General features: G+C 32.3%; 1 protein-coding gene across 1 annotated transcript; it reads right to left on the bottom strand.

Annotated features, from left to right (window-relative positions):
- Positions 1–2,131: 2,131 nt before the first annotated feature.
- LOC123389455 (small nuclear ribonucleoprotein G-like) lies at positions 2,132–2,575 on the bottom strand. The gene has a single exon (XM_045070883.1). The coding sequence runs from the start codon at positions 2,505–2,507 to the stop codon at positions 2,277–2,279; it is 231 nt and encodes a 76-aa protein (XP_044926818.1). The 5' UTR covers positions 2,508–2,575; the 3' UTR covers positions 2,132–2,276.
- Between the last annotated feature and the right edge of the window lie 24,625 nt (positions 2,576–27,200).

Here is a 27,200-nt window from a genome sequence, read left to right as displayed (position 1 = left end):
CTGATAAATAAATGTCATATTATAGATTGATCAGTGATCTAAAACATGTAATATTTCCTGTTTTAGGTGGAAAAATGATATGTGTGATTACATCAAGTATCAGCCTATCTCTTTGGGTCCCTTAGACTGCCATTCTGCCTGTTACAGTATATTTCTCATTTTCCTTTGGATAATCTCCCTGGCCCAGGATTTTTTAAGTCCACCAGTGAGAAAGTAATTGGAGATAAATTCTGTGTGTTTGTGTGTGTGTGTGTGTATGTGTGTGTAGCACATGTAGAATATGACATGGTGTCTTCATCTTGCTTTAAATCAGATGTCAAAAAGCTCTGAACTGTGTTGGTTTTGACAATGGTTTGCCTTTTCATTCCTATTTTTCTTTTGTTTAGTTGTCTCTCCCCATTTTGGACTAACTAAAATTGTGATTAATTATAAGGCAATTTTCTTTGGAGGCGGGGGTCAATTTGCTAAAAGCCAATAAAAATGAAATTACATATAGACACCAACTACGATTCATCCACCTAATCTCCAGGTTACTGAGAGCAGAATCTGATTGGCCAGTTTAGGTCAGGGGCCCATCCATTTTTTTCCATCAGCTATTTTCAGGAAGGTAGAGTAGGCATCAGCATTGTGCTTGCTAGGGACCTAATATATAAGCGAGTTGGATGCTTTCCATTAAAGAATGAATGGGCAGAAATTTCAGTATATAAATCCACTCAAAATTTCAATACTTTATCTACCAAACCAGTATAACTATTGATTAAATGTGCAATTGAAAGATGTAACTCTCCATCTCCAATAAAGAATTTAGCAAGAAAATTGCAGCTTTTTATTTGATGGTACCATTTTCTACTCTTTCATGTAAACAAGAAAAATCATTGGGAAATACTTAGCACTCTGAAATATTACTTATGGTCTAAAAGGGACTTTCAGTGTTCTTTGTGGAATCAGAGGAAAAATGGAAGAACCAAATTGATGGAGATGCTGACAATGGGACTGAATTAGAAAGAAATCATGGCTGTTTGGGGGAAAATAGAGAAGAAAAAGTGTGTTAGAAGATTCTGAGAAAACTATCAAAAATATCAATGTGATATATTCTGTGTCCTTAGGACTTTTAAAGTTCAATCCTTGAAGTAAGAAAAACTATTTATCTTCTTTCTTACTCTTTTATTTGTCACCTCCTTTCCTCTCTATTTTTCCTCTTGACAAGAAAAAAGTACTTCTGTTTATTGACAATATAGAGTTTAAACTATCTGAACCCGAAGTGCCCATTGTGGAAAGTTTTATGTCTGACAGCTATATTTTAGCCAATGAAAGAAAAATAAAATGATGGTTTTGCCTCCCCCTTTTTGCTTCTTTGATGACCATGCACACTACAGATTGAACAACAAACCCACCATACTTGCCATCAGTAAGTATATTACTTGGTGCTAACTTTCACTATCCTTTGCCCATCTTTCCATTTTATGTATCAGGATAATAATATTAATTATATGCATGCACTCTCTTATTTAATAAATGATGGTGCAATGATATAATAGAATTGTATAGGACTAGTAAAAAAAAAAAAAAAAGAAAGAAAACCAAAAAACAGAAAACAAAAAACAAACTGAAACAGTTCTGGAATGCCTGGATGGCTCAGGGGGTTAAAGCATATGACTCTTGATTTAGGCTCAGATCATGATCTCAGGGTGGTCAGATCTAGCCCCATGTGGGGCCCCGTGTAGGCACGGGGCATGGAGCCTACTTAAAATTCTCTTTCTACCTCACCTTTTGCCCCTCCCCCTCCTCCCTCTCCCTCTTTCTCTCAAAAAAAATGAAAAACATATTGAGACAGTTCTAGAGATACTAACAAGAAAAAAACTCCAGGATATACTGTCCAATGAGAAAAAATAAATTATGCTGTCATTTTTTATACACCTACATTTATAGTAATTATTGCATTTTAATATACATAGAATTAGACAATATTTAAACACTATATATCTCTGGGTGATAAGATAACATGATACTTTTATAAACCTGTTTCATACATGATTCTCTCTTTGCCTGTATTTATATGTAAATGAAGTATTTTACTGTTATAGTTATTTTACTCTGAATAGGTTATGCTTTTTGAATCCATAAAGTAATATTTTTTGGCTATTATAAAAGTTTATTTAACAAAAAAGCTCAGTATGAAAATGCACACGATCTGATTTTTATATTGTAGTAAAACAGGTACTATGGAGAGGGGACATGTGGAAGCAGTTGATTCTTCTGATGAACACATCCATTGTTTATACTCGTTCTAAGGCTTCTAACATGATGATACTATTTCCTCGTATTACTTCCATTCCAATATTGTTCTGTTGCCCACTAGTTGCCATGTCCACACATTCATCTATCACAAGATTCATAAATGGATCGAACCCCCGCAATATTCCTTGAACATGTCTGCCACCATTTAATTTCAATGATAATTTCTTGTCCATAAATTTTTTCAGCTCCGGAGGGTAAGCTTTGCTCATGGTGTCTACTCGGCGAGCTCAAAGATGCCTCCAAACGGAATTCGTGGCGTCCCTCGCGCTCCCGCGGTAGGCCCTCCATAAAGTAATTTTTAAAAACCCAACTAGTTATAATTTTTGTAAAAGTTCCATAATTTTTCTGTAAAGTATATTGATAAAGATACAGTGGTACTGTTATATATGGGCAATACAAATTTACAGTTTAAATTTTACAAAAAAATTAAACACAGAAGTTTAGTGACATAAAATTTTCATTATATTTATATGCTTCATATAGTATTATAGTATCACAGCTCACTGTGAATGAAATTCCTAAAAACACAGCTACATAATTAATTTAGCACCATGTGATGAATTGCAATATGAAATATTTCAAAACATATTATGAATAAAATACAACTTTAAGAGTGTAAAATAACCATAAAAATTTTTATGTGAATTGTTTCCCATTAATATTTTGATTCATCCTTCCAGAATAATAAACACATTATACTATATATTTAGCTATTTCTCATTTTCCTTAGCGAGAACATGAGAACTTTACCTATTACCTTGTTACTTGGGAATATAGACTATATCATTTGGAATAACACTGGTGATTTATCTAGTCTGGCATTCTCTGTTCTAAAAATAATTTTGAAGATCATTCTTCCCTCTGTGCCTGTGAAGACAACATGGTTTAGAATTTACATAAAAGGTTAGAGATTTATCTTAGGCAAGAGTATGCCAATTGCATATGACATTTATCCTCTCAAGCCAGATGGCAGTGGGATGGAATTTGGGTCTTCTTTTTCCTTTATATATTATTCACAAGCTAATTCAATGATAAAATCAGCAGCAAACTTGAGCAATTCCATTGTGTAATCAGCCAGCTCTTTTAATGAAAAGAAAAGAAATTTCTACTGATTATTGTTAGTACATTATATTTTGTTTAATAGCTTTAAGTAGCATTAATAACTAAAACTTGAAAATAAATATATAATTTATACATTGCACGTGTATACACATATAATGTAAAATGTATAGGAATTTCCCATGAGCTGCTATATGAAATTAATATTGTTTAACTAAGGAGCTTTGAATCTGCTGATCACTTTCCTTCCTTTCTGCCCCTTTCCTAAAGAAAAATAGCTTTTTACTTCTGGATGTTTTGAAGTATTCTAGAAATGATGTGACTAACTGAAGAGGCAGTTCTGACCTGTTCGTAATATCATTGAGAATGGAGATATACAGTTGCAATAAAGAAGGTGGCATCCTTAAAACTGAAATTAGCCTAGAATATATGAAAACCAGCATGAGCTAAGTAGACTGTCAGCACAATTTTCCCGAGAAATGTATATTTTTGCCATAATTATTTAGAGAATTCAAATGATTGGTTAATATAAAATACCTACTCTGCAAAAATAATGCCACTTCAAATTCTTCTTTTAAAAATAAAGTTTTGGTGGGGTGCCTGGGTGGCTCAGTGGGTTAAAGCCTCTGCTTTCAGCTCTTGTCATGATCTCAGGGTCCTAGGATCGAGCCCCACATTGGGCTCTCTGCTCAGAGTACATTAGGACTTGCTTATCCACAGGGAATAGGTTCTAAGACTCCCAGTGGATGCCTGAAATTGCAGATAATAACGAACTCTATATATACTATGATTTTTCTGTATATACGTACTTATGAGGGAAGTATAATTTATAAATTAAGCACAGTAGGAAAAACAACAACTAATAATAAAATAGAAACTTTGTAACAATACACTACAATAAAAGTTAATGAATATGGTTTCACTCTCAAACAATCTTACCACACTTTGCTCAACCTTTTTCTTCTTGTGATAATGTGATACGATATAATGCTAACATGATGAGACAAAGTGAGGTGAATGATGTAGGCTCTGTGACATAATGTTAGGCTATTAGTGATCTGATGATTCATCAGGAGGATCATCTACTTCCAGATCACAGTTGACTTGACTACAGGTAACAAAACTGCAGAATACGGCACCTCTGATAAGGGAAGACTACTGTATTCCTTTAACGAAAATCCATTTTCAAAGATAGAAGGCATTATCATTAGTTCGTTGTGACTTTGGGGGAATCAGAGGACACTTTAGAGTTAAATGGCCTCCGTGGATACTAATGAAAAGTATTAACTCATTTAGACTAGATCAAACTCTAGCAATGCTAACATGTAACACTGCATGTACTATGATATCTAAAATGAGACACTTCAAGAGAGTAAAGTACTTCTAGAAAATTAGAAAGATACAATGGGGAGGGGGAGATAAGAGGTAAATAAAAGTGGATATGATTTAGTTTACTCCTCTGAGAGATGTGCTCAGACTAATTAAAGAAATTTCTACCTGTGATTCTCTGCCTACAGTAACTCAATATTTTAGATTGGATATTTGACAGAGGTTTAGTCCTTCGAGGAAATAAGTCAATTGTTGGCTTTATGGAGAGACAAATTCTATTTAAATTCATTTTAGTAGCCGTTATGAGTATTATGTAGTAGCAGTTCTGAATATTATGCTCTTTTTTACTTAACTGAATATATTTTATTTATTTATTTTTTGATTGACTACATTTTAATTATTTACATGGTAAGCCATGGTCAGGCCAATGTATTAGAGAAACTAGAAGGATAAGTGTGTACTAAACCTAGAATTTTTCATGTTCTGGAGAGTATACGCTTGCCTTTTTCACTTTTTCATCCACATAAAATGTCTATATTCTTTACCTCATCTTCTCCATTTGTTTACTCCTGACCTTAATTTCTACCCTTAATTTAATTTTTTACCAACAGCATCAGCTTCCTAAAATGCCACATCTGAGTACACCTCAACTCTAATTATAGCCTCTTCTATGCTTTGGTAATCATTCCTACTGGGAATGATCAAGGAAGATATCATTGCTAAGAAAAATCCTCCATTTTAATTAACTGTTGAATTATACTCTGCCAACCTTTTCTAAATAAATAGTGAATTTGTAGGACTATGAAATTCTATAAGTTCCTAGGTCTATGACAGGCTATACCTATAATAGCCTTGATTCCATTAGATCTCAGTGTCATGTATAACCTCTGGATTAGATGCTTTAAGGTTTATAAACATAAATAAGAAATAAAGTAAGATAAACATATAAGGATGAATTAATTATGAGTTTATTAAGATTGACCTATTTTATGAGACGACTGTATAGAAAATGTACTTATAGAAATTCAGTTTTAGAAGAGAGTTGATGGGAAGAAAAATATAAATCAGAATCATCAGCCTAAAGATTTTGTCCCAAGTTAGAGAATTTACATAATTAATGCCCATGTTATGTGTTTCTTTCTCTTTTTTTATTCGTTCTTTTTGAGAGGTCAGTAAATAGCACTCATTTTCCCTATTCCAGTTATGAATAAATTGAGAAATAAAACAACACACTCATCAAGTAAGACACTAAAAGAAAAATTTCATAACTTGTCAAGCTAGATTGGAAGACAGTTTGATTTTAGCGTCAAATAGGCTCGAGGTCTCCCTAATGATCCCAAACTCTACACAGGATAACCCCCTCCAAAGGGAATGCAGTATTTGCAAAAAATGCACTTCTATATTTTCTGTTGATTTTGAGGGACAAGAAAAGATTGGGCTGAATTCCCTGTGCATTGTTTTGTTCCTAAATTAGCTCATTTCAGAAATGTGAACCCATTGCTGTCATTTTCTCACCCAGCATGATAATTAACCTCCTTTATAATAGTTAGAAAAAGAGGTGGGCAACAAACAGGAAGGAAACCAGAAACTTAGGGTAGGTAGTGTAGAATTTAGGGCCAGAAATTTCTGTAATGGGTCAGAAGAATGACTCAATTAATTAAGTACATTCGGAAATCACACAGTACTCAAGAATGAAAGTTTCTCAAATAATTTGCCACCAAATTGTCTAATATTGCCTATTAAAATTCTGCAATGAAATCAAGTAACATCATGAGAAGTACTGATTTTTTAAAAAATGGTATTCACATATTCACACTGTGTATTAAGACATCTCCTAGAGAGAAAATAAATGTCCACAAACAAAACTGTCTTGCAGGTTAAAATAAAAATATTAAATACAACTATTTTTCAAGTTAAGTCTGACATAAATTTATCTTATATTTGTTAAAAATCTCAAAATTTGAAACTGTCCCAAATTCTTATACAGGTTAGTTTCAGTTGAAAAGATTTTCAAACTTTGATAGAATTGGGATCATTCAATAGCTTTAGCCTTTGTGTTTCTCACTCAAAAGTTGTACTTCTTTTAGGAGTTCACTAATTGAATTAATTTGGTGTCTGATCTTTTATTTCTGTCATATCAAATAGTTCAAAGAACTGATTGAACACAGAAGGTTTTTTTTTTTTTTTCCAGTGTTGTTTCCTCTAAATCATTTCAATCACCCTCTGAATAATTTATTCTAGGTAAGATTATATTTTCAGAACATAGTATTACCAAAAAAATCTATATCTTTCAATTTCTAACTGAAAACTGGCCAATTCTTCCCCGGGTTCATTTCTTTTGTGTAAATAACCAAAGGCGATCGACACACCAACAATCGCTGTTTAAGCTTTCTAACCATTCCCCAAGAGCTTCTGACTAAGCAGACTTGTAAGAAATATTTTGAGTTACTATAAACTATAGTTTCAACAAAGACTTTGCCTCCCAGTACCAACTTCTTAATTAAGGTTTTGTTATGGTAGAAACCTACTTTTAGGTATAATTCCTATTAACTTATTCATATGTTAAGAATAACATCAACAAACAATTTGTATGGAGATGGAGATGACCTCGAAAATTAGATGGAATGGGTGTTTCTGGGCTTTTTATTTTATCTATTTTGAAATTATCCTATTAAAATCTACAAGTTTATTATGTATGTATCTTCCTGATAAATTGGACGTTTTAACAGGAAAATAGTGAGTGTATTTCTAACAATGTTTTTATTTTAAAGCTTATTTTATTTATTAACAGGTGACCTATATGAACTTTGGTTTGTATCAGTATTATCTTGGTATTATTCTTTTTCTAGTTTTTACTGTTTAATTCTTTGTGTCCTTATAATTTAGTTAGCTTTGCTATAGACAGAATATAATTATGGTTTTGAATTCAATTGACATCCTCATTTTTTATATCAAAAATTTACTACACTTATATTGATTTAGGAGTTTCTGATTTTACTTTGTGTTTTCTATTTATCCATATATTTTTATATTTCTTTTATTATAGAAGACTGCAAAACAAATCCCCAAAGAAGCTATTCTTTGTCTTAAATGGTGACTAAGAAGAGCAGGAACTGAGGGAAAAATAAAAGCATCTGGTTATTTTCAAGAGAAAATTGACCTTACTCTAACGGAGAATCTATGGTGTTCTCTTGAACATAAGCAATTTCAGAGAAACCAACATCTTATAAAGTTACTTGGTTATTATGAAGGAACAGGACAAAAGACTACTTTATAATAATGTCTGAGTACATACAGAACTAAAAAGAACAACTCCAAGATTACTAACAACAACTTTTTTGTTTTGTTTTGTTTTGTTTAGGTCTTAGAAAGTACTTGGCAAAGTCTTTTTTTCTCCATCTTTAAAATGTATTTTTTTTGTTTGTTTTTTTTCTTTTTTTTTTTTTTTTTAAGATTCCACATCTAAGTGTTACCAGGGGATAAGGGGCAGATATATATAGGATATAGGACAGATGTATAGGACAGATGTTATATATATATATATATATACATATATATATATATATATGGTATAGGACAGATGTTCAAGATACAAACTCATAACAGTAGTAAATTCTACAAAGCTAATACATGTTATAGTGAAATTCAGACAATACTGTATTACAATAATCGAACTTGCTACAGATTAGAACTTAATTACTCCAACCACTAAGAGAAAAAGGTAACCACTAAGAGAAAAGGTAATTATATGGTGTTATTATTGCTAAAATGACAATCATATTACAATACATACACATATCAAATTAACATTTATACACTTTAAATGTGTACAATGTTACATGTCAAATATATTTCATTGTTAAATGTATCCAATGTTACATCTTAAATATATTTCAACTAAACCAAAATAAAAACCTAGCATTTTTTGCTCAAGGAATCACTGAAACTGTGGGTTACTTTCCATATCAGTTTTGTGCCATCTCAGAATTGTCAAAATTATTTTAACACTGTTTCTTTTACTTTTCCCGTCAGCTTTTAAATGGATTCAAAAATTTTATCCTTTCCGTTTTTATCCTTTCCGTTTTTTTCTTTAATTAATTTGAAATTTATATGAATCTATACTTCTAATGATTCCTTCAGAAATGTGAATACACATGTTAAAAGTCTAAATTTGGTGTGTATTTTATCTTATAATTTGCATTTTATTAAAGATATGCTATTTTTGTTCAGAAGATTAGGACTGGCTTAATTAATTAATTTTATTTTGGTCTACTTTATTTGTTGTCCTCATCACTTATCATGGTCTCAAATTCTCTAGTTTTACTTATTTATTTTTTCTCCACTATTAAAATATTTACTACATTAAAGTAGAATTTTTTCTATTTTATAATATATTTTCTCCTTATTATGACTGCCTGAGTCATAGTAGGCATTCAAAAATACTTGAATAATTGAATATTTGAATGAGTAAATTAGTTGCCAGTTTGCTTCCATATAGAATTATGGCTGGGAACAAGGTTCATCAAAATTTTGAAGAAAGAGCACTATCTTCTAACTTATGGTATTGGATAAAGTAGAATATGCCTTTTTTTTTCTTTTTTCTATTCTTTGGTTGATGTAAGGACTTTCTTCTAAAATTTGGATGATTTAGGGCTTTAATCCTAATGTTCTAATATTTTGTATCAGTGTGGGTTTTCTTTGTTGCTTGCTACTTAGCTAAGGACAATTTCAATCAAGAAAAACATGTCTTAATTCTGGTAAGTAAAATACAATCCCTTGAAAACATCCTATCATTTCCTCTACTCCCTGTTTCTGGAACTCTTATTAACCATATAGTATAACATGCTCTGGTTTTCTAACCTATGTCTTTTTTTGTATTTTTAATATTGATGTAGTTTTGTTCTCAATATGGAATAGTTTATCAACTTTAAGTTCCAATACTTATCTTAATTTTTTTCCTTACTGCCATCATATTTATTTTCAATGCAAGTGTTTTCTAAATATTTTACTGTATACAGCCTTTAGAATAGATAGAATATCATCATACTTTTTAAAAAGCACAATATACAGTAGTCAGATTTTTAAAAGATCTTTTCTATCCCATGTCTGTTTCCAGAGTGTTTCTTCATTATATTAATTAATCTTTCATATTAGAAAATTTCCTCAATTGCCTAAGGATTCCTGGTCCTCTGTCCATAGTCAAGAATAAAGAACAATAAAATCCACCAAAATCTCTGTGAGACTAGGCATCATTATAGATTGGAACATTTCTATAGATTGATCTGGCTGGGCCTCTGACTAAAAATATTTATAATTCATTATCCCTGATTAATTTCTGAAGAGAAATCTTTTATTGTCCTTCTGATGGGTAAGAATAGGGATATCTAAACCTCCTATGGGGAGCTGAGCACATATTTTGTTAGCCTTCTCAACTTTCAATGTGCAAGTTTCTACTCATCTGTTGTCAGCATGTGTTACTGCCAAAAGCCATGTTTAGCGTGTCCAACATGACTCATGTTGTTCAAACCTTCCCAGAGAGCAAACCCACAGTCTAATGCACCAACTTAAGTCTAAGCTTTTTCTTATGCATTAACAACCAACTTCCAAAATTTTATGTTCCTTTCCTGTTTCTTAGGTTTTGTGAATTTCATTCCCTTACCCACCCATCTGCTTTTTTTTCCTTTCTCTTATATTATTGGAATTTCAGGAGACAGTAGATAATAACTGTTTATTAACTGGCTACATTTTATCGATAGTTTGTATCACTATTAATCAGGAGACAAAATGCTTATTCCCTCCCTTCATGCCCAAAAGAAAGCAGTGATTATACAGAAGAAAATACGTTAGTCAGAAGTTATATTTTTATTTTTTTTTAAACATTTTATTTATTTATTTGACAGAGAGAGATCACAAACAGACAGAGAGGCAGGCAGAGAGAGAGGAGGAAGCAGGCTCCCTGCCGAGCAGAGAGCCCGATGCGGGGCTCGATCCCAGGACCCCGGGATCATGACCTGAGCCAAAGGCAGCGGCTTAACCCACTGAGCCACCCAGGCGCCCCCAGAAGTTATATTTTTAAATCTGAGTTTGAAGAATTTAAGTTGCATATTAATATATATTGTTTTACTTGAACAAATAAACTTTTTTCCCCTTTTTCGGGCATTATGGTAAATTTATGTAAATGTTTTGTATTTTCTTTAGTCAAGCGCAACAACAGCAACAATCAAAATAACATGCAAACAAATGAAAAATGTTTCAGTTAGGTTAGTGTTAATAGTATAACATGAGAACACAGAAGCTAATAGTTTAAAAAATAATTCTAGAAAATATTTTTTTAATTTGTTCCCACAACAGCAAATGTGGGCCTTCATTATAGATTTTCAAGTGATTCTCTTTCTTCTATATGGAGAGTGAATTAAATTACAGCACATTTTGTTATGGCATTACCTTAGATAGCATATCTTTCTGTAGATTGGCTTTAATTTTGGGACTCAATCCCATTAATGCATTAATGACTAGGCAGAATTCAAAATTTTTATTCAGTGCCAAGTATTCTGATTGTTAAATACAAGTTGGCAAATAATGTTCTTTGTATACTGAGAACAGTTTTTAAAGTTAAATATGAAGGTCCTTAGGTAACTACTTCAGAGTTCATATTCTAAGTAAGATCTGAGAGTTGTTAACAATGATAATTTGTTTGTCAAAGTCATCACCATGAAAAACTATATCCTTTAACATCCATATCACATAAGTGCCAAATTGTATTTTTCAATATAATAGTGGCTTTATACCACAATAACATCATTATGAACAAAGAAGCCAATGAAAGAAATAGAGGAGGTAAAGAAGGAAGGAAAAGGAAAAGCTCCAATTTCATAGTTTATATGAATTTTATTTATCTGAAAGATAGGACAGCTCATTTCAAAGTTCACTGACATGAAGTTTGTTTGTTTGTTTGTTTGTTTTTGGCCAACTCAATAGTTGGCAGAATATTTAGAGTATGTCCTAGTTTATAGAAAAACAAACTTAGGCTTATAAAATGAATCATTAGTCATAGGAGAAAACACGGCTAACTCCTATTAGACTCGACCTTTTTAAATTGATTATTCCAATTTTTTTTTTAGTTAACGGTGAACAACCCTTATTACATATTATAAATGATAAGGTATGCATTTAGAACCTTGAATATACCCCAACTTTCTAAATATCCACATTTACATGCTTAGCAGTTTGGTTTTTAATTATATCAGCTTTAGTCATCAGCATATAGAGCATTTAAAACAGGAAATGTTTAGATGTTTCAGAGAAGGTAGAATTTTAATCAAAATTTCATTGACTCATACTGTAAGTTTCCTTCTCAGAACATCTGCATTATTGTGATTCTAGAGCAGCTTAAAAGGCAAGGTGGAAACAATTTCTTACTAGTCTAGTGAATAAATTTATTTGAATTTTTTTTTTTATACTTAAAGTAGCGGTGACACATGCAGGCTCAAGTAGATGCTGCAGCCTTGAGTCCTCACTTATTCTGATGTGGAACCATCATCTTTAGGAATCAAAAAGAAGCAGCCCACCCGTAAGTTTGGATTTCTGTACATTTCTTCTACTGAGAAGTCCTTTTACCAAACAGTTATGGTTCAAAAGCGAACTGGGAACATATAGTACTTTTTTTCTAACACAAGCCCTTAGCCTGACACACCTGACTAGCTCTGGAAACTGAAGAGTCACCAAATGGAGGAACTTTGCAATGTGAATTATTAGGGGCAGCTTAGAGAACACTGAACACAGAAACCATTTTGGTTTCACTGAAGTGCCTGCTTAGCTCCAAAATACTTCCTATCATCTGGGTGAAAAATAGTTCAAAGTGAGTCAAGGAGAGACTAGCAAATAAACAGACACAAAGTAAAAGGTTCAGTAAAGCATATCCAAGATAGGCTGAGATAGGAAACCCATTATATGTGCCAGTGTGGCCCTCTGCATCTCAGTGAAAAAATGTTTCATGTAGGTCAGCATTTCCATCAGTAGTTTCTATTTTTCTCTGGCCACAAGCTACCCGACATAAATGCAATGGAGTCCATCAAACATTCTTGAAAAGGTAAAACTTCAAAAAGACAGAACTGGCAAAAATTTTACAAAACTTAATTTTGCAGGTGGATTTAAAAGGTTGAACAGGGGTGGAGGTAATCCTCCCATGTTGCTTTGAAAAGTTTAAACAAGTGAAGGGAAGCGCTTCACTCTGAGACACAAATGGAATCCTTGATGCTTTCTTGGTTATTTAATGTCTTCTCCAATACAAATCATTTAAACTAGTTCACTTTGGTTACTTCTGAAATTCACTGCTTTGGATTAAAAGAGAAAATGAGAGAATGAGACAAATATGCTTGCTTGCTTGCTTGCTTTCTGCCATTCCTCATATATATGATGTGTCACATGGTTAGGATTTTCCAAAACTCCTTCCTTTTCCTACCACTTTTTCATCTGAATGATACAAAATATTGATGCCAGTGTTTGAACTGGCTTAATTCATCAAACCATTTATCTTCAATACCATTTGGGATTTTTATTGGAGGACTGAAATTTGTAGAAATCAAAGGTCCATTAAAATGACTCTCATTCCTAGTTTAAAGATTCTTATTGCCAAGCTACAAGAACAAATGTTTCCATTATAAACTCTTGCAACATCATATAATGTAATGTGATATTTGTTACCTATACACTTTCTAGGTGTTTGTTCTAGATGAGTAAAATATGCTATGCTAGAATAATTATAAATGCTTGCTATACTTCTTTTTGAGATATTAGGAAAAAGTCATGTTTTTTTAACCAATCAACTATTAATTATCTTCTGTTAGCACATGTCTATTTTGTAATGCATTAAAAAAATGTCTTGGAAAACCTCATTTAAAATATTTATTATCATCAGGAAAAATCTTTTGTTCTTAGAGACTTTGTAAAACTCCCATGGGAATAATATATTTTGCCTATCTTATAGTTCCTTCATTATCATTAGATAAAAGGGAAAAATACCATATTTTCCCTTCTGTTGCTATTATTGATTGTACTTTTTTCTTTTTTTGGCCTGCTATTTTATAGCTTTAGGCATGATGACCCCGGTTAATTTAAAAAAATATATATTCCTTTGTGAGTTAGGTAGCTCAAATGAAGTGACTCAAGGAAGTGAAAAATGTTCATATTGTATTTGATGCTTTTGAAATTTTCCATGTCAAGATGGTTTGCCCAAGGACATATTTTCCCACTTTCAGCAAGTTGTTTTGCCACACCTGACAACTGATTCCTTAGACATATTTCCCTTTATGGTGCTTTTTAGAAATGATTTGCCAAGTTCACTCGAAGCTTGTTAAACCTTTTACGTTTTTTTAAAACCAAACACTTTTCAACTTGATTTTGTTTCAGAGTAAAAAAAAAAAAATGATGTATTACTTGATATATTTCAGATGTCATCAAGCGAAATTTCCATACTTCCCTATGACTCTGTGAACCCGCTCTGCAAATCACTGCATTTGGAAAAACAAATGGTAGATAATAAGACTTTTTTTTCTTCTTCTTCTTTTTTTAATTTATGCTTAAGAGATCTAAATTAATTAACTTTTAAGTTTTTAACTTTTTGTAAAGTAGACTTTATTTCCTGTGGGAAGAGAGTGTTTTTTGTATTGTGCCTTTTTTTTTTTTAAAGATTTTATTTATTTATTTGACAGACAGAGATCACAAGTAGTCAGAAAGGCAGGCAGAGAGAGAGGAGGAAGCAGACTCCCGACGGAGCAAAGAGCCCGCTGTGGGGCTTGATCCCAGAACCCTGGGATCATGACCTGAGCCAAAGGTAGAGGCTTTAACCCACTGAGCCACCCAGGCGCCCCAGTATTGTGCCTTTTTATAGCTGTACCACATTTTTTAAAGATTTTATTTATTTGACACAGAGATAGAGACAGTGAGAGAGAGAGAGAGCACAAACAGGGGTAATGAAAGAGGGAGATGCAGGCTCCCTGCTGAGTGGGGAGCCAGATGCAGTCTTGATCCCAGGACCCTGGGATCATGACCTGGCCAAAGTCAGACCCTTAACAACTGAGCCACCCAGGTGCCCCATCATAATATATATTTATTAAATAGGAGAAAGTATAACATTTATTTACTGCCTACTCTATGGCAGGAACAATGCATGATTTAAAATATATATTCTCATTAAATGTGAAGGATATTATTGCAAAATATTAAGCCTACTTAATAATTAGGAATTGCAAGTATTGAAACATAGACACCAATATTTTAAAGTTGTAGAGTTAATAAATGTCAGTGTAAATTTTTATTTGTAGTTTATATGATTGCCAAAATTGTATTATTTTCTTAACTTTGTGCTGTTACCAATGTAGTACAACCTATATAATACTGAGCATAAAATATACATAGGAACATTTCCTGAGGTCCAAGACTCAATGGGAGACAGATGCTTAGTGATGATAAAGAGAAGTGGTGTTGTGTTTGTGATGAGCTGCCTTTCTCAGCTTGAACAAAAAAATGAGAAACCAACTCTGCTCATTAAAATTTCATTTAAATATTTTCTTCTTATGCCAAATCACCATAAAGACCCCACACACATAAAAATTGAGTAGTCACAGACAAGAAAACATCTGAATAGAGTAAAATTCAATTTTCAAGGAAAAAAAACAGTAATTCTAGGGGTAATAAATAAAACAGTATATCATGGAGTCTCATTTTTCATAGATTCTGTATTTGACAACTCCCCTTTTAACTAAAATTTCTGTATGACCTCCCAGAACAATACTCATGGTGCTTTTTTTGTCATTTGGGGATATGTACAGAGTAGCAAGAAATTCAAATCACTCAACATATCTATTCCCAGCTGGGGTCAAACAAGATGATGCCCTACCTTCTTGTTTTAGTTCTTATACTACAAACAAGTATCCTTTCACTGGTCTATTTAGTGTCCCATTTTCCTATTTTTTTATTTTTAAAAAATATTTTTCTTATTTATTTATTAGAGAGAGAGAGAGCATGAGAGGAGAGAGGTCAGCGAGAGAAGCAGACTCCCTGCCGGGCAGGGAGCCCAAAGTGGGGTTCGATTCTGGGACTCCAGGATCATGACCTGAGCTGAAGGCAGTTGCCTAACCAACTGAGCCACCAAAGCACCCTACATTTTCCCCATTTTTGTTCCTTTTGTTGATGATTGCATTTTTAACATGACCTCCAAGCATAATGCAGAAACGCTCTCTAGTGTTCATTCTTAAATGCAAGAAGTTTCCCATGTATCATATAGATACAAGGTATGTGTTAGATAAGCTTTGTTCAGGCATGAGTTCTAGTGCTGCTGACTCTACGTTCCATGTTAATAAGTCAACTATATATTAAGTAAGATGCCTTTAAGAAATACACATAAAACAGTTAAGTGTTGATTTGTTGACCAAAAAAATGTTATCACCAGAAGCTTGCAGGAACCTAGTATTGGATTTATCCTGGGAACAATGGTTCAGTATTTCCTAATTCAGTTTTTGTGAAGAGTTCATAGAACATAACTACTGGGAATGACAAAAATTGACTACAAGTGTCATTTTTCTAGAACATTGGAATGAGTGAATCTAGGTTTAAATGTGCTGATAAGGACTAGTAATTTAAGATTATGCATTACCCCAGTCCCCAAACAAGTACATTCTACCAGCTGCCACAGTCTAGAGAAATTAGACACCACCCTAGAGAAAAGGAAAGAAAGATAAAGATCAGCAGAACATGAACAATGCAAATTCCAGTGCACATCAATGGCTACATAATGATAACAAAACATTATTATTTGCAAAGTTTCCTCTCTGTTGTCTTCTTTCTGCCTCATTATCTATCTTTGAACTCCATCTCTCCATCTCACAGTTTCAATATTTATCAGAACTTTTTAATGTTTATATTGTTGGCCTTTATAACCTTTATAATGTTGACCTTTTCTTCATGCTTTTTAATCTTATGGTATATAAGCTAGATTCTATTATTTCACACAGATTATTGAAATAGATAATTGCCCCGAATATTCAATTAAAAATCATTCCCCATCCCCTCTCAAATTATTTGTTATTATGGGTAAGATATTTAAACCCCGAACATGATTTTTTGAGGCCATACACAGAAATCTAATATGTGCACATTTTTATACATCTGTAAGATACCATCTTGTTTGTGTTATCCATTTGGTAAGAAACCTCAATGATTTACCACCGCATGAAGAATGATCCCCAAACTATTGAAAAGTGTGTCAAGTGCAGAATAAATTGTGTTCTTGGTGATAATGAACGAGATTCTCCAAATGGTTGCTCACCCTGTATGGAAACACCTGTGCTGTTTCATGGTAAGATCTGTGGAAGCCACAATTACCTGGAGGAGGGAGCCAATGCTCACATTGATAGAAATTAAATAAATTCAGCTATATTTTAATAGGAAGGACCAGAAATGCTAAGTCAAAATAAAAATCAGTTTAGATAATCTGCTTATAAAATTTTAACTAGAATATCTGACTCAAAGTTCAAATTTCAATGCTTCATAAGAATATTTCAAAATTTATGCCATACCCCTATTCCCTGCCTCCTGACAATTGAATCACTGCAGCTGAAAAACACATACTATCCTAAGATTCATATAAACCCCAAACTGAATACAAGCATAAGTGAAATGTATGAGAAGCCTGGTTCCCATTGGCAGTGATTAGCCTGTTTGCCGATATTTTTCCCAGAGAGAGACACTGAATCTTGTGATTATTTATGACAGTCACATCTTATATGAACTATTATAATTTATTTCCACTTAATTTTTAAAGTAGCTTAGTGAAACTTATATTCATTTTAAAGATTCAAAAACTCAGGTTTAGAGGTACTTAGTGACATAGCTGGTCAGAGGCAAATTTATGATTAAACTTAGCTTCATTGCTTCCACAGATCATGATTTACCAGCTACTTTTCCAAATTAGCGGGTAATATGTTTTAAAGCCTAGTTGCGTAATGAAAAACTGCATGATCCCAGATAACCCCATAAATGACACAGTTTCATGAAAAACATGTATTTGAACTTCCCTCACCCTTCACTTTCAGAACTAGGCATTATTATATGATTAAAAGTGTGACTTACATTGAATACTAAAACTTATTTTTCTTCATAATAGACAATTTAAAAATATGGTGCAAAGTGTTCTGCATATATATGCATATATATTTATGTTACTTAATTCTTAAAAAAACTTCATAATCCTTCATAAATCCTGAAACATCACTCAACTGCTTGGTAATACCAAGGCTACTATTTCCATTCTATGCTGAATTCAATTTTCAGTTAAAACATTGAATAATTAAGATTTTGATTTTTAAAAGGGAATACTTTTATGTAGTAAAACAAACTCATGCAAACAAAGACAGGAAACAATGAAGATTAGATATGATATTATTATGAGTATATTTCTAACTAAATTTTTTCTCCAGGATGAAATTCAATTTGTAAAGAAAAGCATAAAATGAGAACCGTTTCTAATTATATTATTAGTTAGCACATGCACAATATATAAACAGCAATTATAAGTCAGCATAGAAAAGTTTGGAAATATGACCACGGCTTTTGGTCCTCCTTACTCAACATATTTGAAATGTTATTTTTCTTGTTTCTTTCAAAATTATTTGTTTACATGTATATAAAATTCCTAGTAATATGCTATATATGTTACACCATGTAGATTTCACAGCTGAAATTTGTATTCCTTTCATATTTTCTTAACTTGCTTCAAGTTGCCATTCCTTAAATATACATATTAATTTAGTGTGATTTGATATATCACTATTTCCACTGTCTCTTTTGTCCCATAATCTGATCTCCATCTCCATATCCATTTTTCCCAAATTAAAGTCCTTCTTACTATTTTATCAGATTTCTGTTCTATTCAACATGATAAGGTTATAGCAGCTATTATTCACCATTTGACAAATGGACCCAACTTCTGTGTTACCTTTTATGAGCTAGTGTCAGAAATCAGATGGCAGTCAAAGGGTCCACTTAGATTCACGAGAAGGCATAGATTCTTCTTGGTAGGAGGGTGCTAAAATTCTTGAAGTACATCTGCAATGGGGAATACAACCAGTTTTGAAAAACGTGTTCTGTTGCAGCTTTTTTCCTACTAAATGGGACCACAGGGGTCAGCTGTAATTGAATATTGGTATCACAAGTGTTATTTTCCTGTTTTTGTTTTGTTTTGTTTTTTTCTGTGGTTTTATTTTTTTTTTTCCTTTTTTATGGTTCTTTGTTACTAGCCATTGGGTCATAGTACGTTTTCTTTCTTTGCTTTCCTTGCATTTTTCTTTTTCTTTTTTTTTTTTTTTTTTTTTTTGGTAAGCCTGTGATTTTCAAACTCTTTGTATCCTACTGAATTAAATGAGAGGTTACTACATTTTGGAAAGTTAAATATGATTACTTAAAAAATATTCTCAAGGTATAACTGCCTACAATTTCCTGTTATATGTTATTTAACTAATCTAGCCTCAAACTTCGAAAGGATTTTGCTGCATTTAGTATAATCCATATTCCACAAGAAACTTTTCTTGAAATTACGTTCTTTTAACAAATGTGGCTACATTATATACTAAAAGTGCATGACTACTGATATTAAATATACCTGAGTGCATCACCTAACCAATCTTTTAAATTGACAGATTACTAATATAAAGTACTAACAGACTAAACTAGATGTCAAATGTTGCCTAACTAGTTGGTAGCAGGGGAAAAAAAGCCATTAATTAAGTACCCATTTTGTTATAGGGTTGGTGCTTCATGCTGTGAATATAAGTAATGTATTAAATATTCTTCTTTTGTTCTTCCTTTCCTTCATCCATCTTTCTCTCTCTTCCTATCCTAGTCCTCGCCTCTCTATAAGATTTTTTTAAAGGTTTTTTAACTAGAAAAAATAAACAATAGTAAATATAATTTTCTATGAACGAAATATAGGTGATAATTTATAAATAACTGGATTTTTCCCTCTAAATTTAGCCATTGACTATATTATCATTTATATGATATGTTGCTGTATGAAATTTGAGTCATTTATTTATATAGTTATAATAAAACCTTAGATAATAATAATAAATTAACAGGGGTGCCTGGGTGGCTCAGTGGGTTAAGCCACTGCCTTCAGCTCAGGTCATGATCTCAGGATCAAGTCCTGCATCGGGCTCTCTGCTCAGCAGGGAGCCTGCTTCCCTCTCTCTCTCTGCCTGCCTCTCCATCTACTTGTGATTTCTCTCTGTCAAATAAATACATTAAAAAAAATCTAAAAAATAATAATAATAATAATAAATTAACAAAAGCAATGATCTTAAGAAGATAATTCTCAATCTCTATATCCATGAGAAAAATTTCTTATCAGTGCTTCCTTTGCAGATTGTAGTTGAAGAAGATAATAGAAATCAGATAATCTATCTCCTAGTTCTGTTGGTAGAGCAAAATATTTAAGACAAGTCTACTGCGATGCATTGAAAGTGCAGAACTAGTGTAATTCTAGATAAGCTGGTCACGACCTATATGGTATTACATTATATTAACCATCTATTTTTGATTCTCTTCAGTGTGTAACACAAAATTGACTAAATAGAAGGATTAGTTCACTGTTTGCAGAAGGATAGACTATTGTTTGGCGACTTGAATAACTAAAGGAAACAAATATTTGGACAAATAGTAAATGCATACAGGAACTTCACAAAACTTACGTATAAGATTTATTTACCTAATAATTCCATTCATGCTTTTCTATTTATAAAATTTATAAACCAATATATTTTGAGGCAAAGCCATTTGAACAATTATAAATAGTTGTTTTATATTTTTAATGCTTAAGTCTTTTGGAAATATAGAAAGATATATTTTGTTTTCCTCTTAAGGTGTGAATTCTTTGGCTGAGGTAGGGCATAGTTACAATTATTAGCAAGAATTTTGGAGTTAAAGTACATAGGAAGATTCAAGTTTTGGGAAAGTCACTTAACTTTTCTGAATCTTTGTTTTCTCATCTATAAAATGAGGATAATAAACATAACTACTTCACAGTGCTATGGTAAATAAATTGATAATTGCAATGTTTGATATTTAATGATTGCTTACAAAGTGGTTTATATTCTAAGCAATGCTATTGTTGTCAATATTGAATGCTATTTAATTGCAAACAAATTTAAATTTAACATAACAATGCAATTTTTCTGTAAGAGGTAAAAAGATCACCATACAATGATGAGGGTTGAGCTGGGTATTAAACTGTCACCATCTCAAGAGTAGGTTGGCAATGTCATTTTACATTAAACACAGATATTTGCAATGATAATGACTATAATTATTTGGCCTAGGCTTTTAATCTAGAAATGGAACATTTTTGTAAGACTATTCTCTATCCATTATGGTTCCTTGACCATATTGTATCTATTGTATGTTGGAGGATAAAAAGATAAGAAGAAAGTTTGAAAAGAGACAGAGAAAAGATTATTGTTCTTATGAATATTCAGAAATCACATTGGTTCAGGAAGGAACAGAATGCTATATAGAGATGTAAGTAGAATATACTCAATGACTTTTCATTCCAGGAAAATCAATAGTTAAATATTTTTCTCACTGTATGGAAAGTTTTTCAATTTATCCAATGGCTGCAATCTTGAAAACAATGGAACTACATGAGCTCCATCTTTGTACTTGTAAAGAAAAGCAGGCTTGAGTTACTATATCATAAACACATTTTTAAAAAGATTTTATTTATGTGAGAGGGAGAATGAGAAAGAGCATGAGATGGGAGAAGGTCAAAGAGAGAAACAGAGTCCCTGCTGAGCTGGGATCCCCGATGTGGGACTTGATCCCGGGACTCCAGGATCATAACCTGAGCGGAAGGCAATCACTTAACCATCTGAGCCACCCAAGTGCCCCATCATAAACACTTGTGATTAACAGTTTATTGTTCTCCATGGGCTCTATGAAATGATGAAATCATGACAAAAGGGTAAAATAATGGAAAGATAATATGTTCAGTTTATTAACCCATGGAAATTATATAAGTAGCAATGCATCTCAAACCTTTGTATTTATGGAACATCTGGAGATGTTGCTAAAATATAGTAGGTTTGGTATGAGACCTGAAAATGTGCATTACACATAAGGCCCCAGGTGGGACATGTGCTGCACATCTGTAAACCAACATTTTGGTCAGCAAGAGTTTAGGACAGATCATCAAGAAGTGGAATTACATTTGTCTGAGCTCCAGTACTCTTTTCTAACTCAAATCCTTAGAATATGCACATTTTTGATTCCCATATTCTTATTTCATTTATGCATCTTTTTAGTTTTTTTATTTCTTGATTTTAAAAAAGCGTGTCCTAAAGTTGGTAATCTCCTGGGTAACTCTTCCTAAAGGAATTAGTAAGTAAATCAACAAGTCACCAAGTGCATTAGCCAATATATATTTCAAAGCAAAGTATACATGTAGTTGCCTCAAACACATTTTGCAATAAGCAGAACATTTTTATGTAATAAATAGGGTTACTTGTAGCATTTTAAACTAATTCAAAAACACGTTTCTACTCTATTTCCTGAAGAAGCTAGAGTTAATCTAAGTAATGAATGCTTGATCATGGTTTCCAGACATTTCAATTCTAGGTCTTTTGCCAAATAGGCAATTGACAGTAGGATTGTTTGGGCATTATTTTTTCTTATTTTAAGATGAAGAAGCCTAGGATTAGAAGGATAAAATCACTTGTCCAAGTTCCCAAAACTAGCAAGAACAAAGTCAGGATTCAAAAATAGGTTGGCCAATTCCAAGAACCTTATTCTTTTGACAAATGTGCCTAAGGTTATTGGAAAGACTTCTGATACATTGATGTATCGAATGAGACATTTGTAGCTTCCAATGTGATATCTCTGAGGAATTTGAGGTCAAATTTGTGGGTTTTTTTGGGTATCTTTGCTAAAGTCCTATCCTCTGACACAATTCTTTATTTCTCTTTGTTTTTAACCATTTGGGAATATACTTTATTCTTCAACAATGCACTTTAACTTTATAAAGCTTTTATTGCATCCTGTGTCAAATTTTATAAACCTAATATTAGTAAATATTTGTCTTAAATTTTGTTCTCACATACTATGTATAATAATATATTTTCCTGAATTCCTGGTCATTTTTAAAATTACCCATAACAGATCAGTATCAACAGAGATAACTTTTGATTTAAAACCAAATGAAATCTTAAAGTAAATTAATTTTCTTTATATTTTATAATACATTAAACATTTTGGGGGCATTTACAAAGAAATTATAATTCTTTCCTAAGAGTATTTTATCCTTCTTCTGAAATATGTATTTCAGCTATCTCAAAGCAACATAGTATTTTGCCTTCTTCTTTTATGTCACATTCATGTAACTGATTAGCAATATTATTGAATATTAAAAATCTACCTATTTGCCAGTGTTAACAATGGTGGATTTTCTTCTCATTTCACATTGTAAAGAAATTTATGCAACAGGAAAGAAATTATGCTGTAATGCAATATGACTCTTCTTCTTCTTTTTTTTTTTCATTTGTCCAGAAAAGATTTTATGTAAAGATCTCATTCTCTGATGTGGAAAGGAAGACTCTAACAGTCTTTTCCCACATGTCTGACCTAGAGAATTAAAGAGTCAAACTTTAGTGTGCAGTCAGAAAAAGAAAAAAAAATCTGCAGTCATCAGCAAAGCCAAAACCATTCAGAGTTCATCCATTTTTACATAATAATTGGAGTCATGACCTTAGCATAGAATAAGAGATAAATATATTGACTTTCATCCATAGAAAATGCTGGCTTCTAATATAGAATATTTCTAAGTAAGTATTGGCTATCTTTAAATGCCTGCCTTTCTCTAGCAGTGACATTAGCCCTGCTAGAAGTGTTCCTTAATGTTGTCTAATTGACAGTCTGAATGTGAGGCCGAGCCACCTCACTGCCCCTTATGCTAACCATCCGGGCTGATGTCCCTGGACAGAGAACAGTTGATGGTTTCAATTATGCCAGGGTCAGAAGATCATTGGCTGGTTACTTTTCAAATGTTCATGATCACATTTCCAAAGATTCATTTTTATAATTTCATGTGGGGATGTCATCACTTACATGAGAGTAAGATAAGAAAGCACTTGGCCTTTACATGAAGCTAAAAATCTCTATAGAAACTAAGAATTTGATGAACTTAAACATCTGGAAAAACAGGAATCATGCTTATCTTCTTGTATTTGAAGCAGCGCACATAGAGTTATATTTGATTAGGAAAGCATATTTTAATTCAAGTACATTCCTTTTTATTGTTTCTATCCTATTTGTATATTTGTGAAAGAAAACATAATTTGTAATAAGGCAGCTTTTTCAAAGGTGGGTAAGTCGTTTTAGATTTATAGAAATAAAGATGCTTTAATTATTTCTTGGCTATATAAATATATCCAAAAATATATATAAATTATGCTCTAAATGCTGTTCTAAAATGAAAATTTAAACAAAAAGCTTAAAAAGTTTATGAGAAACATTTTTAAAAAACATAATATTTTCTTCATATTCTAGTCTTTTTTATTCTTATACTGGCAATCATTAATTTGTTAAATTAAGTATTGTAGGTTTCCTTACTTATTGCTGATAAAACAGTAGAAGAAATAGCAACTTTGTGTATGGGGAAGGAATCGGATTATTTATTTCATATGATGAATTCTTCATAAAACACAAGTTGAGTAGCTTCTAGTTGAACATACATTACGGTCTAAATTTAGAGTGCCATCTAGTGATGAGTTAGAGTTCCATCAGATAAAGAATTTGAGAACTATTAATGTTGGTATAACCTTGACTTCAATGTAGATTTCATTGTTAATTTGGTCAATACGATTTGAAATCTCCAATGTGAATCCACTAGACAACGTGATAATTTAGTAAACTTTAAATCCTAAGGCCTTTCAAACTTGAAAAGTTTTAGAACTTATTTAATATGTCTAAACTTAGTAACAGATATGTTATTTTTATGTAGATAAAAACTAAATAAGATAGACCAACATTTGTCTTAAAATATTTGCTGTTAATTAACACTAACTGACCATATTCAGGGTCTTTTGTGTACACAAATGATCCCCAACAAATTCGTGTTGATGGACTAAATCAGAAAACAAATGAACAAATGTTTAAAAAAGCAGTTTCAAATGTCAATATATCCCTGGTGGTCTAGTGGCTAGGATTCGGCGCTTTCAAATGTCAATATAAACCAGTAACAACAATTTTAAAAATATAGCTCCACTTTTATAAAATTAGACATCTTTGTGTATTTGCTACGTATTTTGAGTGATTAAGTATTTTTTACTAGAATATTAAGCTATTCATTGTATTTGAAATGAAATATTAATAATTATTGAAAAGAAATGCAAGGAAAATAAATAAAGAAGGTTGATAGGAAGGAAAGAAGAAAGAAAGGAAGGAAGGAAAGAAGGAAGGAAGAAGAAATGAGAATAAAAGAAAGATCAAGGAAGAGAGGGCAAGAAAAGACAAGAAAGGGAGTACATCTATGTGTCAGCTATTTTAATATATTGTATGTCACTTTATTTCTTTCCACATCACAAAGCTCATTTAGTAAGAAGACAACTGAAACAGTTGGGTCAAGTAACCTGCTCATCTGTTTTAAATTTTTATTTTTTATTTAATTTTATTATTATTTTTTTGTAAATAAGAGCTGTATAATGCTCATAGTCAAAATCTATACCATAAATATTTTCACAAATCAGTTTTATCAATATTTTGCAAGTTTTACTCATCTAGAGGTCTAGATTCAGTTCCAGATCTATAATCAGATCTTGAGCTCATTATTTTTCATGGGATTTTGGCAATTTACTAAAGAATTTTGGAAAAATAACAAAGATGACAGTTTTCAACCATGTGTCCACCTTAGATTTAGCTTATAATATTAATTTGGTACTTAAGCCCTTTCATTGTGGTCTGGCTGAACTCATGTTTCTTATCATTAGGATATTTATCAACAACAACCACAACAAAATGATTGATTTGCTATAGATTAAAATTAATGAACCAACAAAAGCAACAAAAAAGCATGTGAACTACTCTGAAAAGAACCAGGACTGATTCTCCTTTAAGGTACAGGATCCTCTTGTAATAATTATCCTTCCTTTAGAATCCCTCAGGTCCCTATGTGGTGAAATAGCAGCAGGTTTCAGAAGACTTCAGAGGTCTCAAAGACCCCGTGGCCCTTCATCCCACCTGACTCAGTAACTGTGTCCAAAGTAAATATTCTACCACAATCACTGATTTTAGTGCTCTCGAGCTATGCTCATTCATGGATTATGACCAATGTCAGGAGTGATTTTTCTTAACCAGGTTACTATTTTTTTAAAAAAAGTAACATGGGATTCATGTCCCAAATGAAAGAATAAGCTTCTCTACTATTTTTAAAAAGTTCCTTTATCTGACCAAGTTAGTGAAAGAATAATATAGTTGATGCTTTGGGGACATTTTCTTGAAGGGTACTGATATAAGATCTATTATATGCCAGAAAAATGGCTTGAACTCGTATCAAGCCAAATAGCATTGTTCTAATTTAGTGTTGGCCTCAGTGTGATGATATTTCTATGGAGATTTGCCAATAACCTGCTGTCGTCGTAGGAAGTGACTTTGGCTCAGGCATTTAGTCAGTGAGCAAGTCACAGGGGACATTCCAAAATGAGCAAGGCAGTCTCTGCCTTCAAGGATATGGAGAATTTTCTGTATTTTATTCATTCCACCTTGAGAAAAAGAAAAAAAAAAGAAAGAAAAAAGGAAGTTCACGCTAAACATGTTTTGTTTTTAAAACGCACTGTTTTCAGGAAATGAATTCGGGAAAACATTTTACTTGTCGGTAAAAGCTGGTCTTGAGCAAATTTTATTCCCTAGCAAGAGTTAATTGTTGTTTTTCAGTTCTCATTTCTAATTCTACTTTCCTTTTGGAAATCACTGCTTCTCAAGTAGTATAACTTTGATAGAGTTGTAAATCTAGCAGCCTATCCTACAGAACAGAATCCTAGGGGAGTTCCTAGAAGGTCCCTCTCTCTAATCACGTTTTCTCAATCCCTTTCTCCACTCTCAAACTATAATTACTGTTTAGTTAATTTGATGCCCTTTCTAAGGATTTTAATTTTTTACATTGTAACCATGGACAGAAGAAAGAAAATAAGAAAATAATCTTGAGTTCATTGTTCCCAAACAAGAAAGTCTGAGCAAGCTTTTTGTCTCAGCTGCAATTCTTATGACTTCTTGCTAATCACACAGAGCCGACATGAGGATTGAGACTTGGGAATGATGTGTTGTATTTCATGTTTAATCACAAATACTCACCATAACTCATGGAACCTCACTTTGAATAATCTGTGGTGTGCTCATAAGTAGGCAATATATCTTCTAAGGAAGGAATGGGCATTCACATAAAAGTATTTTCAGATAGGTAGTCTTAAGAATTTCCT

The sequence above is a fragment of the Mustela putorius genome, unplaced genomic scaffold (genome assembly GCF_011764305.1).
Source record: "Mustela putorius furo isolate JIRA1106 unplaced genomic scaffold, ASM1176430v1.1 tig00003974_pilon_pilon_pilon, whole genome shotgun sequence".
Taxonomy (NCBI): Eukaryota; Metazoa; Chordata; class Mammalia; order Carnivora; family Mustelidae; genus Mustela; species Mustela putorius.
Note: the sequence above shows the minus strand (reverse complement) of the source record. Positions and strands in the feature narration are given on the sequence as shown.

What these genes read in the sequence shown, in the direction of transcription:
- LOC123389455 (XM_045070883.1), bottom strand. Translation starts at nt 2,507, where the DNA reads ATGAGCAAAGCTTACCCTCCGGAGCTGAAAAAATTTATGGACAAGAAA.